Below are 15298 nucleotides of genomic sequence, written 5' to 3' on the forward strand. Positions count from 1 at the left end.
TGTGTGCTGTTGATGATGAAAGTTCCTGAGGTGCCAGCACATTAATCCTCATCCCTCCTGGTTCCCCCTCAGCCTAGCTACCTAGTTTCAAGTGGGACAAAAGCTTGCAAAGCTAACAAAGAGTCTTCTTCCTACCTTGACATCCTCCTTCCATGGTCCCCAGCTCTGTCAGTTTTCAGGTATAATGGATGCATGCTGAATTGGGGGGATTGGTTCTACATTGTGAGTTCACGTAAACTGGGTTTTTGTATAAGGCAATGGAGTGTCTAGATGTCAAGTGGCATGTACCTGTGTGCTTGCTAATGTCTAGAGGCAGCTTTACACTATTCACCCTTTTGATACATGCATGATCTTGAACATGTCTCTGTGCAGCTGTTGACCCTGATATCCCCAGAAGGGATAATGCAGGTGCCAGAACTCCACCGAGGCAGATACTGGACTTTCAGTTCTTGGTTTCCTGGACGGTGAATGCAATTTTTCAAACATTGTCCCACTGGGGTCTGTAACCAAGGGTCTAATAAGGATATGGAGACTGCACCTGCGGTTACGGACACACACTAACTGCCGCCCAACCGATTTTGCCCATCACCCACTGAATGAGCTACAAAGAATAGAAGCCTTGTTCTAAAGTTGAAAGCACAATTTTGGGGGGTGGTAGTTTTTGTTTTTTGGTCCCCCTTTTTGCTTAGATTAGTACTTGTAGACATGTTCACCATGCAAAAATGATGCAACTGTTTTACTGGTACAGGTGCCAGTTCTGTTCATTTATGAAGAGTAACTCATTTAGACTCCCCAAACTTACAACGCTCCAGAAGGATTCAGTTTAGGTAACTGAAATACAGAAAGGCAAAGAAGGTCCCCAAAAGTCACCATTGGCTTTTTTATTCACACAAAACAACACTTCATGTGAGTATGTATGAACTTATATTATTACTAACTCCAAACTTTCATTAGAAAGATAAAGTGAAAACAAATACTGTCATAAAAATGGAGAACTAAGTAAGTACTGAAAAATCACCAGCTCTCCCCTCAAGTTTTGTTAGAGGTGGGTTTTTTTCCCTTTGAGAGGTGGGGTAGTATTCATTTTTTAAAACTAAACTCCTTATGCTTTTGGTGGCATTATGGAAGCAGAATAAATGAAGTTAACGGTTTTTCTACTTTTCAAGCACAGATTATTGCTCACACTAGGAAAGCAAAGGAGTGGTTTTTATCAAAGCCCGAGGGTGTCTACAACGTTATTTTCCTCTTTCCTGTGGCATAGAAGGTTCTATTATCATACTAGGGAGACAAAAATAGATTAAAGGGACAGCAGAGATGTTAAGAATGATCACTTTGCCACTGTCTGCCATGTGGATGCCCCTGTCTTCTGGTGGTGGGTTAGTTCAATATTTTGTAAATGATCTTCTTACCACACAGCTTTCTTCCTTGACTCCCTGGTTTAAGTGGTCTCTCAAGGAAATAAAAAACTGATGAGTTTACAACCAATCAGTCCTTGCTAACATTCAGCTTTAGCTAAACCTCAAAGAGGTTCCTTTTAACATTACAATTATTAATTTACCCAGAAACAGTGGTAACCAAGTAGTGATACTTTGTTCTCAAACTGCCAACTCATTGAGATCCCTGTAATAATATCACATTTGTTCCCATGGCCAATTATACTTAAGTATGTCTTCACAATCAAAGACTCAAATTACAGAAGACAAAATAAAGCCCTAATCAAATTGAGTAGCATAACGAGTAAATGGGATCAGAAGCATCCCAACAAACCACGTCCAGCTGTGCTTCTTTCAGCTGAGGGAAGCACACCTAGCATTTTGCCTTTAGTTTTGTGGCAGGCTCTTGGTGGATACACTCCCTTCTCAGACCCAGCTTCTGCTACAGTCTTGGCCTCTGTTCTTATTTCCCATAAGTCAGGTCTTTCTGGAAGCTGCCTCTGTTTTTTTTTTTTTAAGAACGAATTCAGTTTATTCAAGAGGAAGCCTTCCTCTCTTTCAAGTGTCTGTGTTGGGGTAGGATGAAGTGCTGCTCTAAGTATGAGGAAGTAAGTAAGCCTCTCACTAGCCTCTCACTAGCCATTGCCCCTCTGAGCAAGGGGTGAAATGGCCTCCACATTTAGATCACTGAGCTGGAAGATTACTGGGATTTCCATGGCTACTATCCCCTTCTTTGACTGCTTTTCTCCTGTTTCTTGTGATCCAGTCCAGACTCACACAGTCTGAAAATGCGGTAGTTCTTCCTTAGACACCACTGCTCCATTGACCAATAACGTGAAAGAAGAGGCATCTGTCTTTATGTCTTCCAGAAGGTTGGTGTGTAATGGACAGCTCTGTGTTAGAGGGCAGAGCCTCTGTGGCTACTTATTGTGGAAGGCTCCAAATTTTTTTTCTAACAATTTCAGCAGCCTACAAAGTCAATTTGATGACAAACTATGCACAGCGAGGGCTGACTCTGTGCCTCATTTAGGGGGTGGGGGAGTGGAAACGGAAGTGACATGGATGTCACAAACACACACACACACACACACACACACACACACACACACACACACACACACACACACACACACACACACTGCTGTTCATAGAGAGAAAGAAAGAAGAGGGGCAGGAAAAATAATAGAAAGACAGAGTTCTTCATTTAAGATATGGAGTTCCAGTGTCATAACATTCTCTTTATTAAACTACAAATGCAAGGATTTTCACGTGGCCATGTTTTGCAGCCTCCCAGCTCCCTATGGAGCAGCAGAATTTAGAAAGAGGAAGCTTATTAATAAGTGTTCAGCCAACATGCAAACTGCACTATGCCAAGGAATTATTATAAATAGCACTTGCAGAATCAGTAAGCTAAACCGTCTTTGGCTCCTATCTTTGCTCATGATAGGGTAAAACACTATTAAGGACAACACCAGAGAAAAATTCAGAAAACCACAGAGCCTTCCTATGACTGGAAAGAGCTCACAAGATGCTAGATAGAAATAACCAGTCAATTGTACTTTAAATAACAACTTAACCAGAATATTCAAGAAGCAGCGTTTTCTCCTTATTTCTCCTTTAAATTTCTACTTAATTGGCAGCAACATTCTGGCTGTTCCCTTTCTCTCCCTAGGGCGATGGAAGGGAACTCCTTTTTCTCTCAGCACCATCTACCTGTCAGGCATTTTACATGCATTATTTCATTTATTCCTTACATCAAACAGATGAGGAAACTGAGACTCATAGAGGTTATGTGTCTTGTCCAACTTCATCCATCTATAGCCCTTGCTATATGATCTCTAGCTCTTACTGCTTCTTTGAAACCTCATTGCCTCCTGGAGGGATTTTTTTTAATTTTTATTTTTGCTTTTGCTGAAGTGTGATGCCATCTAGCTCAGCACCCTGTCATCCCCCCAGGCTATCATCAAAGAACAGTTGGGATAGACCCCTCTGCATCTCGTAGGAATGTTCAGCAAGAGGGAACATGGAAGTAAATACAGGGGATGAAAGAGAATTCAGGATCCTGGGCACTTTTCTTTGCACTATTCCTCCAGTCTGGTGGGGGTGATCTGTCCCTGCCAACAGTCAACTGTACTTTTTCCCACGAGGACTCTTCTCTGTCTTGCCAGGTGTTTTTGCATTTTGCTTCTTTAAATCCTCCACATGGAGATTCTGTCTAACTGGTGGATTCCTAGAGTCACTTGCTGTGTCCTTTTCAGGCTGTTTCATTTGTTGATGTAATGAAAACACAGTGTTTCTGTGGGACACCCACTCTTCTCTGTCCCTGGGGTTGTTATTGCTTACTATGAATATAAGACTTTGATTGATTGTACTTTGGATTTAATTATTAAATATTTCAAATAGATAAAGTACAGAGAATAGTATTACATTCATGGACTCACCACTTAGCTCTACAGAATCCTAACAATTGCACCATAATTGCTTCAGGTGTGTTTTTAGAAACAGAATACTATTGATAGAATCAAACCCCCCTTGTGTACTCCACAATCTTAGTTCCCCTCCTCTTTAAAAGTTAGCAGTATCTTGAATTGGGTGTTTATCTTCCTAGGCATATTTTTATATTATTACTACATATGTAAGTATCCATAAAGGATATATAGTATTGGTTTGCATGTTTTAAATTTTTATGTGTAAGTTTCAGCAACTTGCCTTTTTTATTGCTCAGTGTAATGTGTTATAATTAATTCCCCTTGGTGATTCTAGTTCATATGTTTGAGTTCATTTTTACATGCATAAAGTATTCTGTATGATGAATACCTCCCAATTTATTTATCCATTCTCTTGTTGATGGCCATTTAGGTTGTTTGTTTTCATTGATAAACAATACTGCTGTGAACTTTCTTGTACATGGGATCATCGCCTTTTTCTCTCAGAATGAATTCACAGTTACTTAGACAAAGTGGCAAACCCAGGTGCAGCTTATCTGTTAGAGAATGCACTTTGTGTTATTCCCTGTTCTCTTTTCAGTCCCATCTTCCGTTGCTTCACTATGAAACCTGGTAGAATTATCAACAGTCCCTAGAAGGAGAATATAACTGATGGGCTAACTGTGGCTGCCAAAAATCTCTTCTCAGTCCCAAGAAGCATCCCTCAGGTTCTGATTGAGATTTTGATTGAGAATTCCTTGGCCTTGGAATCAGTAGAGAAGTCTTCTTTAAGATATCATAACCATAGCAATCAAGCAAAGTAATTAATCTTGTTAAGTTCCCAAGAAGCTCTGTTCAGGCCCCAGTGAAACTTAATTATTTTATGATAGACTTCATGGTCAGCACCACAGATAACCAAACTTGTGGTGAAGACTTCCAGCCCAAACCAGTTCTCTGGCTGCAGGCTAACCAGGGAAATTCTCGATATCAAAATAACACAGGCTTGTTATAGAAAATGTTTCAAGTACAGGGGTATTAAAAATAATAAATCAATTATAAGATCATTATCCAGAGGCATTAATACTTTTCTATATTTTCTTCCATTTTTTTCTGTGTGTGTTTCTCATCATATTTAAGAACATATTACACATACTGTTTGTAATTTGCTTATTTTTCTTAACATTATCTATCCATCCATCCATCTAAATAACATACCTTCTTCCAAAAAAGATCTAAGGTTCTTGCTTAACCTTATTCCTGATTATTCTCCCTTGTTATTAGGATTTCTATATAAGCATCATTTACTGAATCAAAAAGTATGTACATTTTGCATTTCGATACATATTGCCAAAATAGTCTCCAGAACCATTGCACTGATTTCTGCTCATACAGCAGTTTTTGAGAGCCCGCTTTCCCCACATCCTTATTTCTTTTCTGCGCCATTTCTAATCCTTTTTCAGGACTCTGGTTTTATTGCAGACTCATCTGTTTCTTCACTGAATCAGTGATCTTGAACTACAGTATATTCCAACTTCCAACTTGTCTAAAATTTAACTTCTCTTGACTCACTAGAATTTCCTTCTAAGGGTGAGCTAATAAACTATAATTTATTTTTATTTCAGGGAGACAGGGCAGTGAAATGAACTTCTTCTTGAGATTCAAATAACCAATATAATCCTAAAGACAAGACATCTGATGAGGGCTTTTAAAGAGTGAGTCAAAGAGCCTAGGATTAGGGCTTCTAGGTTTCCAGTGCTCTGAGATGGCCCTCAGTCACTGCACATGAATCTCCATAGAAACTGAAAGTCACACGTGGCCCAATTGTTTCAGGGTCCTCAGAGGAGTTCTCCTTCCCCCACCCCCTCCTCTGATGGCTTCATGCATAACCAAGCAGCTTTGGAGTGAAATAGGTCAAGGTCTGTTTTCGAGCTCTTTCAGCACTGCCTCGCTGAAAATTCTAGCTTTCCCTTGTTCTCAGGAGTTAGCAATCAGATCGCAGCATCACTGGAGGGAAAGCAGCAGGGATCTGATGACTTTGGAGAACACTCAGATTTTGGTTTTCAAAAGCCATATTATACCTAAGTCATTTCCTGGTATGGGTCTAGCCTATTGTGAGGAAACTCCATGGGAAATTTGCTCGAATGGAAATAACTAATCATAGCGATCATTTAAAATTGCACCAATGCCCTAGAAATGGAGGGAAAATTATACTAGTTCTCACTGTAAGGAGTTTACAAAGGACTCTAAACAAAAACATCAAGAGCCAAAAGCAACAGGAATTTGGACTTTAACACAAGTGAGTAGTTTCAATAGTCTGAATATAAAAGGGGTCAGAATAGAGCAGTCCTAAGCGATACTGTTTGGGTGTAATGCTTTAGGTTTCCATAAGTATTTGAATTTTGCAGCCTATTTGGAGGATGACATTGTTTTATCAAATAACTGACGCTCCAGAGAGGCTATAGCACTGTTGCTTCAGTGGCTTGGCATGCAAAATGAGGGAAGGAGCAAAACTAACACACAGCTAACAGCCAAGAGGACACCCCTGAACTGTGTAGACCCCCACAGCCTCTGGGCTTTGCTGCTGCCCTGCCTCTGGAAATGCACGATATGGGACAGAGACTTTGAGCTTTGACAGACGGGTGGCCAGGACACTGGGATTCCATTTGGAGGCCTGGCAACTGATCCAAGGATGTCTGCATCAGGGTCATCACTCCCTTTTATTCTAAATGCCAGACCATTTGCTCTAGGTAGGATCTATGGGGACACTGGCAGATATTGGGCAGAATAAAGATAATAGCAAACGCTGAGATAAGTGCTTGCTATTGCCAGACCCTGTTTTAACTGCTTTACATTTCTTTACACATTTATCACTCACAACCGTATGGGGAAGGTACTAGGCAAGTAGGGAGGGGGAAAGGGAAAAGAGCAGGGGAAGAAAGGGGCAGAAAAAATTCAATGCAGTTCAACAATTATTTATTAAGTGCTGTCTCTATGTCAGGGGATATGGTAATGCACAAAGTAAAGGATGGTATAAAGAAGAGGGGATACAGGTAGAGAAAGGAGGAGAAGGTGGTGGAGGAGGGTCGAGAGGAGAGGAGAGGAGAGGGGAGGAGAAATGATGAAGACGGGAGAAAAGCAAGCTGTGCACATGGTAGGCAATGGTAAGAGGAGGAACCTTCGCCACGACCTCAGGGGTTGGCCACACTGTCTGGGCTGAGGCAGAGGCTGCTTTCTTCTGGCCCAGTCTCTTACCCACTATTACCATGAGGTTGGCACAGCCTCCACACAATCCTTCCAACAAGCCAGCTCTTATCCCGGCAACATTTGACCTGACGCAGCCCAAGGGGGTAGTCTGCATCTAGTCTAGCCAGCGCCTTGCCGCAGCTCACAAACGTCAATTGCCTATTGTGGCCTGTTGGCTTTTACTGTTTTCTCAGAAAATTTACCTCTTAGAATTTCTTCTAAGGGCCTCACTGACACAAACATACATTTGAGGTCTTCGAGCAATATTTGACCGGAGATCTTGTTTTTATCCTACTGCCACCTGCAATATTACTTTTCCACCAAGTTTTGCAAGGGTGTCCTTTTCCAGCGTTTGCTACCTGTTCAGATGGTCACCTCATGCCACTTTTTTCTCTTCCTTCCCCCCCCACAGCCCTCCTCAGTAAGGACCCTTGCAGGCCCTCTGATCACCGCAAGGGACTGCCAGGGCCTTGTGCTGACGACACTCCCACCCTCCGTTAGTCTCCTCCGCAGCAGATATATGGCACCAGCCATGCTTTCTCTCTAGCCTTTAGGGGTCCCAAGAAACGTCCATTGCTGCTGCTGCCCAGCCCTGCCATGCCCCAGACCCACCTCAGTCCTGACTTAATGCAGGTAGCTTCCCAGATGCATTGAGATACCAGGACTTGGAAGGTGGGACTCGATCTCAGAAGACACTGGCTCTGGAGACATATTCTTACAGTCCAGAGAGGAAGGACAGTCTGAGCAAACCCCACCCTTTCACAGCCACTCAGTTCCCTTTTTTTGTTTCCTGACTTAAACCAATGTCTTTTTTTTTTCTTCTTCTCAGCAGCATGGTATCTGGTTCCCTGCTGCTGTCCCTATTCCACGCCCCCCCAACTGTCGCCGCCCTTCATTTGCTTGGGACCTCTGACACTACTATCTTGAGTCCGGCTCTGAAAGAAACTTTTTCAACACTATTAGGGCCGCTGAGAGTCTAGACGAGGCTGGGCTGAGCAGAGAGGTTGTCAGGCCGCCCTCCCGGAGGTAAAGGGACGACATACCTAAAGCACGGTGGGGATGGTCAGCACAGAGAGAGGGGCCTTATAGGAAAGAGGAGAAATGCCAGGGCTGGAGGAGATGGAATAAAGGGACTGGACAGGAAGAGTGTCTTTAGACTTCCCTGTCCTCTGAGGCAGAGGAGACTCAGAGTCACACAGTTAAACTTGACAGTGGAGGATAGAGAGTGCTTGCACAGGGACCTCAAAGGACAGAGCCTGACAGAGGTAGAGACAAGACTTCCCCCTGCTGAGTCATTTTCTAAGAAAGCATTTTTTTCTACAGATAAAAAATGTCAGAATGTAAGCCCAAACAAAGACTTATGCCCTTCTCCATTTTCTGTGGATGTTGATTTTCTCCATTTAAGATTCAGCCTCAGGCATTAACTCAATTTATAAGTTTCTCTTTAATCCTGTAAATCAGTAAACCAGACTAGGTGTGTTACTTGAAGGCTGGATGTTTCCTCAGTGGCTTCATAGCTTATATTCCAGCTGCAATCTTCTCCCCAAGGATTCTCCTAGAGAATGCAGCCAGGATCGGCTGCGGACCACACCAGGCTGAGCCCCTGGTGGCTGATCTGCTTGCCCACCTCAATGCATCGGGCACTCCCATATTTCCTTATGTCCAGGCTCTGTCTCCTAATGTAGAAACAGATCCCAGATACCACTACAAGTTGTTCCGGATTTTTAAGGAAACAGGATTTTTTGTTTTAAATTTATAAAAGCATTTGTAGGATGGTAGAGTGGTTAATCCTCACATCTGCACAAGACAGGTGGACAGCAAGTGTTGTATGCTCTCCCTACTTTACTGATAACTTATACCCTTTAACTAGTCACCCCAATAGCTGCTCTAGTCACCTGCCTGAGAGTTGGCCACAGGCACTCATCTTCTCTCCCTTTTTCTTCAGTCAGATGCTGCTTATTGTCACATGTCCTGTCCCTTCTCAAGGTCCACCTGGGGGTGGGAACTAGGAGTTGATAGGCATACAACAGATCTAGACAATAGAGAGGGGGACCAGGGAAAGGGGAAAGTAAACCCAGGCTCTTCTTCACTCTCTGTCCATGACCACTCCCCTAGCACACTTGTCCCTACTGACAGAAGGACTGTACTCAAATTGTGCAAATGAATGGCCGAGTGTCACCTCAAAAGATTCCCAGTGTAATATAGCGTTCTGTTCTTGGAGCTATCCTGCTCAACATTTTTATTCATGACCCTTTAGGAAGATATAGAAAGTAGCTTAGCTAATTAGTCACCTGAAAGTGACTAGTGCAAGGCTATGTGAGCTAGATTGGATGACAGAACCAGAGCAATTTGTTTCCAAAAAGGTCTTGATCATCTGGTGTGAGAAACTAAATTCAACAAAATGTAACCAAGGCTAAAGGCGATGGCCCATAACTGGGCTCCAACTTTGAACTTCAAATGACTCCAGGTGAAAGTGGGGTAGCAGTAGCATTTGTGAAAATGGTTCAGGGGGTTTTGCTGATAGTAATTAAGAGAAATGTCACGTCAGTAACATGGCTGCCAGAAAAGCCAAGGTGACACTGGCCAGAAAAGCCAAGGTGACAGAAGAAAGTGAATGTGCCCCCTACTATGCAAGGCCAGACCACACCTAGAGCCCTGCATTGAGTGCTGAGTGCCTTGTCTTAGGGGAAATTCATGAGGAGCATGTCCAAAACAGAGATCAGGATTGGTGTACAAACTTTCAGTTTTAAGAGGCCTAAGTTCTGGGGATCTCATGTACAGCATGGTGATCATAGTTAATAACACTGCATTGTTTACTTGAAATTTGACAAGAGCAAATTTTAAGTGTCCTCAGCACCCCCCCAAATGGTAACCATGGGTGGTGATAGCTGTCTTAATTAATTTGACTACGGTAATCATTACACAATGTATATGTATATCAAATCATCATGTTTTACATCTTGAATATATGTACTTTTGCCAATTAAATACTTTAAAATAAACAAACAAACAAAAGCAAACAAAAATCCCCAAAGCTATGTCACATGCGGAAAGATAGAAATAACTAAGATTGATTAGATGAAGAGGGACCATGTTTATTGTCTTCATATTTCCACATTACTAACATTAAAAACCTTTAGAAACTCCCCAGAGGCCAGCGAGATTGCTTAGAGTCTGGAGAGAAAAAGAAAATTCTGTGAGACTACAGGCTGGCAGTCTGGCAAAGAAACTTTTAGGAAATGTAGTACATAGTGGTAATGTTTTTATTATCTCATTCCCAGAGGCCACCCAACAAAAAAGGGGGTGATCAGAGAGTCAGCTCAGGGCCCATGGATGTTCCTGGAGGGTTATGCAAGCAGGATACCTTGGACTGTCATAGTTCCTTAGCCTCTAATTCACTGCTGCCTCCTCCTGTGTCCCAGCCCAATTTTCTCTCCTCACAATCCTTTACTCTGCAGATGCCTCTGTAAGAGTAGTGGTTAAGTGCAAGGCTGTGGTGTTAGGATCAAATTCCAGCTCCACAAAATAACCTCCTGTGTTACTTTGGGTAAGAGAATTTAACATCTCTTGTGCCTCAGTTTCCTCACTTGTTAAATACTAGTAATGGTACATATCTCCTGGTGTTGCCATCAGGACTAAAAGAGGTAGTGTGTAAGTTGGTTAGGAGAATGTCTGGCATATAATAAATGTTCCATAATTATTAGCTATTACAATTAGCAGGCCACAACAGCAGTATTCTATGATGATAAAGGAACCCAGGCTCTGGAGTCAAACTACCTGGGTTTGTATCCTCCATCCCCTAAATACCAGTTAACCCTGGGCAAATCGTTTAACATTCCATGGCCTCAATTTCCTCATCTGTAAAATGGGAGTAATAATACCACCTACCTCCTAGAATTACTGTGAGAACTGTACGAGACAATCCATTAAAAATGCATAGCATCCTGCAGTCTTTCTCTGCTGGACTCCCTTGAAACCTAGTCCATGCCTTCTGCCATTCAGGGAAGGGAAGAGCTGCTGGATACCTTCTATTTCTTAGCCTTCAAAATATTCATTTAATTAATCAATTGGGACCTGAACCCTTGACCTTGGTGTTACAAACACTGTGCTCTAACCAGCTGAGTAACCGGCCAGCCCTGGGCTTACTGCTATTGCAGGAGCTGAACAATTTCATCGTCACTTTTCAGAACCTAGAGCAGCCAACTTATTCCCTCAACAAAGGGGTGCTGCTTTAATGCTGATCATTGTTCCCTTCTTCAAAGTACCTAGCCCGTAATTGTACGTTGACGAGCGTATTAGGCTGTGTCCCTCCCCTAGAACAGGACCGACACATAATAGGCATGCAATAAACATTTGTTGAATGGACCAACTGGCCAATGTGATAGACGAACTGGAACAGTTGGCTCCCTCCACGCCTTCACCGAACCAGCAATTCGCTGCGAAAGATGTTCCCAGCTTCCTTGAGGTGGAACAGGCATGTCCAGGTGGAGGACGCCTCCACTCGACCGTAGTCCCGGCTTCCCTCAGGGAAAGGGAGGCCAGAGGGTCTAGAAAGAGCAGTGCTCCCTTCACTTAACGAAACTAGTAGCTTCCGCCAAAAGCGATGAAGTAATGAAAAGCTGCAAAGCCGGGAGGCGGGAGGAAGTCGAGGAGGGTGGACCAGCCTTTAGGCAGAGCTCTTCCCTAAGTTCCCGCCCTCGGCTCCGAATTGAGTCCTCTTCGCCGCCAGAGGGCGCTGCGCACCAAGTCTCAGACTCTATGGTGTCTCCCACCGACTCCCATGAGGAAGTGCGACCGGGAATCTCCTATATACTTCCGTTTCCGGGCCGGCCTCTTTCTTTTCGTGACCATAGCGCTCCCGCAAGCATGGTAAGACTTTGGGGTGGGGGTCCGGTAACATCCAGCTTAATCTTCCCCCCCTCGTCTATGGTACTTTCCCAGGATGGATCCAGGCCCTTGCGTTGACTCAGTGTATCAAAGAATCTAGTGTTATCGGGATCGACCCCGAAGGGACCGGGCTCCGGGGCCAGGAATTGAAGTGATGGAATCCAAGAGGTAGACTTAGCCGGGGGTGGAGTTAGTAAGATCTCTTCCCTCTTTGGGGCTCGACGGAGGGCGCTCTGCTTGAAGCACATGGGGCTGGACCACCTTGTAGTTAGAGCTGCTTGGTGTCATGCGTTAGCGAGGAGTTAAGAGTCCAGTCCACGTGGAGTGCCTCAGCTTGAGCTGGGTCAGGTAGGGCGATGTGCCATTGTGGTCGGATAACACTGCACGTTCAGAACAGTTTATTTACTAGGTGAATGTTCCTAAAACTCGCCGGACTTTCTGTAAGAAGTGTGGCAAGCACCAACCCCACAAAGTGACACAGTACAAGAAGGGCAAGGATTCTCTGTATGCCCAGGGTAAGGTGGCTTCTGCATTGTTTGGTTTTAATGTGGCATTTGTGTAGTAGTGTGATATGAGTCCAGGTCTCCACCCACCCCTCCCCCCAGGTGTTAATATTTCTGCTGAGAAGCCCAACATAAAATCCAGAAGACGACTTTTCTGTGCAGCTATTGTGATTCATGATCTTTGGTGTACATAACAAATGATTTTTCGTTTTCGCAGGAAAGCGGCGTTATGACAGGAAGCAGAGTGGCTATGGTGGGCAGACTAAGCCGATTTTCCGGAAAAAGGTTAGTGATAACTACCATTTGACATGTTTCTCACTTGTGGTAAGGATCTTGAGTTTGACGTCTCTAGTCCACGCACTTCACGGTATAGGTATAGTGTTCGTCTCAGTGAGGTTATTGCAATTTCCTGCGGTGACAGATCTAGTGGAGCTGGGAGTGCAACCCAGGTCTGACTTTAGTCTACAATACTGGACCATTTCAGTGTTTTAAAGTTATCCTTCCTTTCTGAAAAGGGAAAATCAAGGAATGTGTCCTGCTTTCCTAAGAACTGAAGTGTGTGTACACTGGTAAATCATTTGCCTTGTTCCTTATTTGTTATCCTGTCTGACTCCTCAGTTCTTGGTTGAAGTAAGAATTATTCTGTTATTTTGCTTCTCAGCACAGAAGCCTACAGTCAGTCTTCTGCTTATCTCATGAAGTTTTAAAACTCTTTAGAATAGCTATTTAGGCCTTCCACTGGCCTCCTGAATTCTGTTTATTATTTTCAAGCTGAATGAATTTCTGTCCCACCCTAGGTGATTTGGCTACCACTTAAAGTAATTAGCACTGTGCCTGGAACATAGCATTCCCTCCAGCACAGCATTTCTTTTGGCACTTTGCTCCTCATCCAGCCTGGTTCCAGAAAGTCTTAAGGAATGACTTCAGTGTTCATTTGGGTGTTATAAAATGGTTTGATCTCAGGGTGGTAAAAGGAATGCTTGGGTACCTTTTCACATTTGGGTAACTTGTGTTTGGGGAGATTCTAACTAGGTTTTGGCTTTTTGAGAACTACAAACTAGCAGTAGCAGAACTTTGACTAAAGGGGCAGGCTTAAGAACTTGAGTATTAGGAGTGTAGCTTGACTTAATTCAGCTGAATGCACAAAAACTCTAGACATAATTATAGATAGTCTTAGAACTGATAGTAGATCTTAGTAATAATCAGCACTATTTAATTGTGGAAGTTTATTTTGTGTTGATTTCATAGATGCATGGACTTGGTTGACCCACTTTTGATTGTGTGAAATACCTAACAACTATGCAGAGCTTCTCAAAGGCCACAATTTCAAGGTGGCATGAGGAGTGCATATTTGATAGGAAGCTCTCTAGGATGTTTGATCTGAGTGGAGATTGGATTACCTGCCACCTTTTCTATTAATACATGTTCTCTTAAATTCACTGATTTGTAGATCATTTTCTCCCTATAGCTGAAGACCAATTGTGACAACTATCATTTGCAAAGCTTTGCTTTAAGTAGTACTTCTGTATTTTTGAAGAAAGTGGTTTTCTGTGATTTATGAAGGGTTTGACTTAATTTTTTTCTAGGCTAAAACTACGAAGAAGATTGTGCTGAGGCTTGAGTGTGTTGAGCCTAACTGCAGATCTAAGAGAATGCTGGCTATTAAGAGATGCAAGCATTTTGAACTGGGAGGAGATAAGAAGAGAAAGGTAATATAATTATGGGTAGAAGATACAATCTTTCCTATATGGCTTAATTATATTTGGAAAGGCGAACATTTTTTCTGCTTACTCATTTTATTGTGGCATAGAAATCAGGGGTAGTCCTCTCAAAAAATAACTAGATCCATAAATGAGGGTGTAAGGTATTTGGTGTTGGTTTTGCTTTAAGTACAAAAGGAAGAATTAAGAGACTTTATAAATATAGCATGATGATCTCTTTAGGAATAGATAACGTTTTTGACGGAGCAGAGCTTCTTCACAAAATACATAACTCAACATTTTTTTTTTCTGTTCTATTACAGGGCCAAGTGATCCAATTCTAAGCTTCATCATTTGTTTTATTGTGAAGACGATAAAGTCTTGAGGTTACGTTCACTTCATTTGGTTACAATTGGTCTTTTGGGAGGGAATCAATAAAATTTCCCTTGGGACATTTATGCATCATGGTTCTTCTGGGTACTACTTGTTTGGGATTGAATCTGACTGGTTGAGCTCACATCAAATGTAATTATCTAATTTGGCATTTTAATTGCTTGGGGCTTCAGGAGATCCCATTTGCTGTTAAAAAGCAAAGGCTAGTGGTTTTCGTGTTACACAAATAGAGACTAATGGGGGGAAGTCAGTAACATCCATAGTGGATATAAGGTTTACTGAGAGTTAATCTCTCACATACCTTTGGTACTTATGTCATTTAATAGGGAATTTTGGCCCTGTTATCTAGGCACAGTACACTATAATATGCATTGTCTTCAGACTGACCCCATTATTATCCTTAAATGTTGAGACATGTCCCCTGACATTTTAAAGTAGAGACAAAGTATTTATCATGTTGAAATAACTGCAAAGACTGATTTCTGGTGTATTAAACTCCCCAGTGAAATCTTAACTGGTGGGATAGTCTATCTTTCTTTGTTTTGGTGGCTGGCCAGTACAGGGATCAAACCCTGGACCTTGGTGTTATCAGCACCAATGTCCATTTTTTAAAAGAAAAATGCCTCTTAACTTGCAAATTATACATCCTTTCTTTGCCCCTTACACTTCAGTCTTACTGATGTTCAGCTCTTTGTAGTTCTGTAGCAAAACTA

The 15298-nt window shown here is 42.5% G+C and overlaps 1 protein-coding gene across 1 annotated transcript; it reads left to right on the top strand.

Annotated features, from left to right (window-relative positions):
- Positions 1-11860: 11860 nt before the first annotated feature.
- On the top strand, positions 11861-14650 carry RPL36A (ribosomal protein L36a). The gene is made up of 5 exons (XM_063083822.1): positions 11861-11971; positions 12399-12504; positions 12710-12777; positions 14079-14201; positions 14516-14650. The coding sequence occupies exons 1-5, from the start codon at positions 11861-11863 to the stop codon at positions 14534-14536; spliced, it is 429 nt and encodes a 142-aa protein (XP_062939892.1). The 3' UTR covers positions 14537-14650.
- The last annotated feature ends 648 nt before the right edge of the window (positions 14651-15298 follow it).

Source organism: Cynocephalus volans, chromosome X (genome assembly GCF_027409185.1).
Source record: "Cynocephalus volans isolate mCynVol1 chromosome X, mCynVol1.pri, whole genome shotgun sequence".
Taxonomy (NCBI): domain Eukaryota; kingdom Metazoa; phylum Chordata; class Mammalia; order Dermoptera; family Cynocephalidae; genus Cynocephalus; species Cynocephalus volans.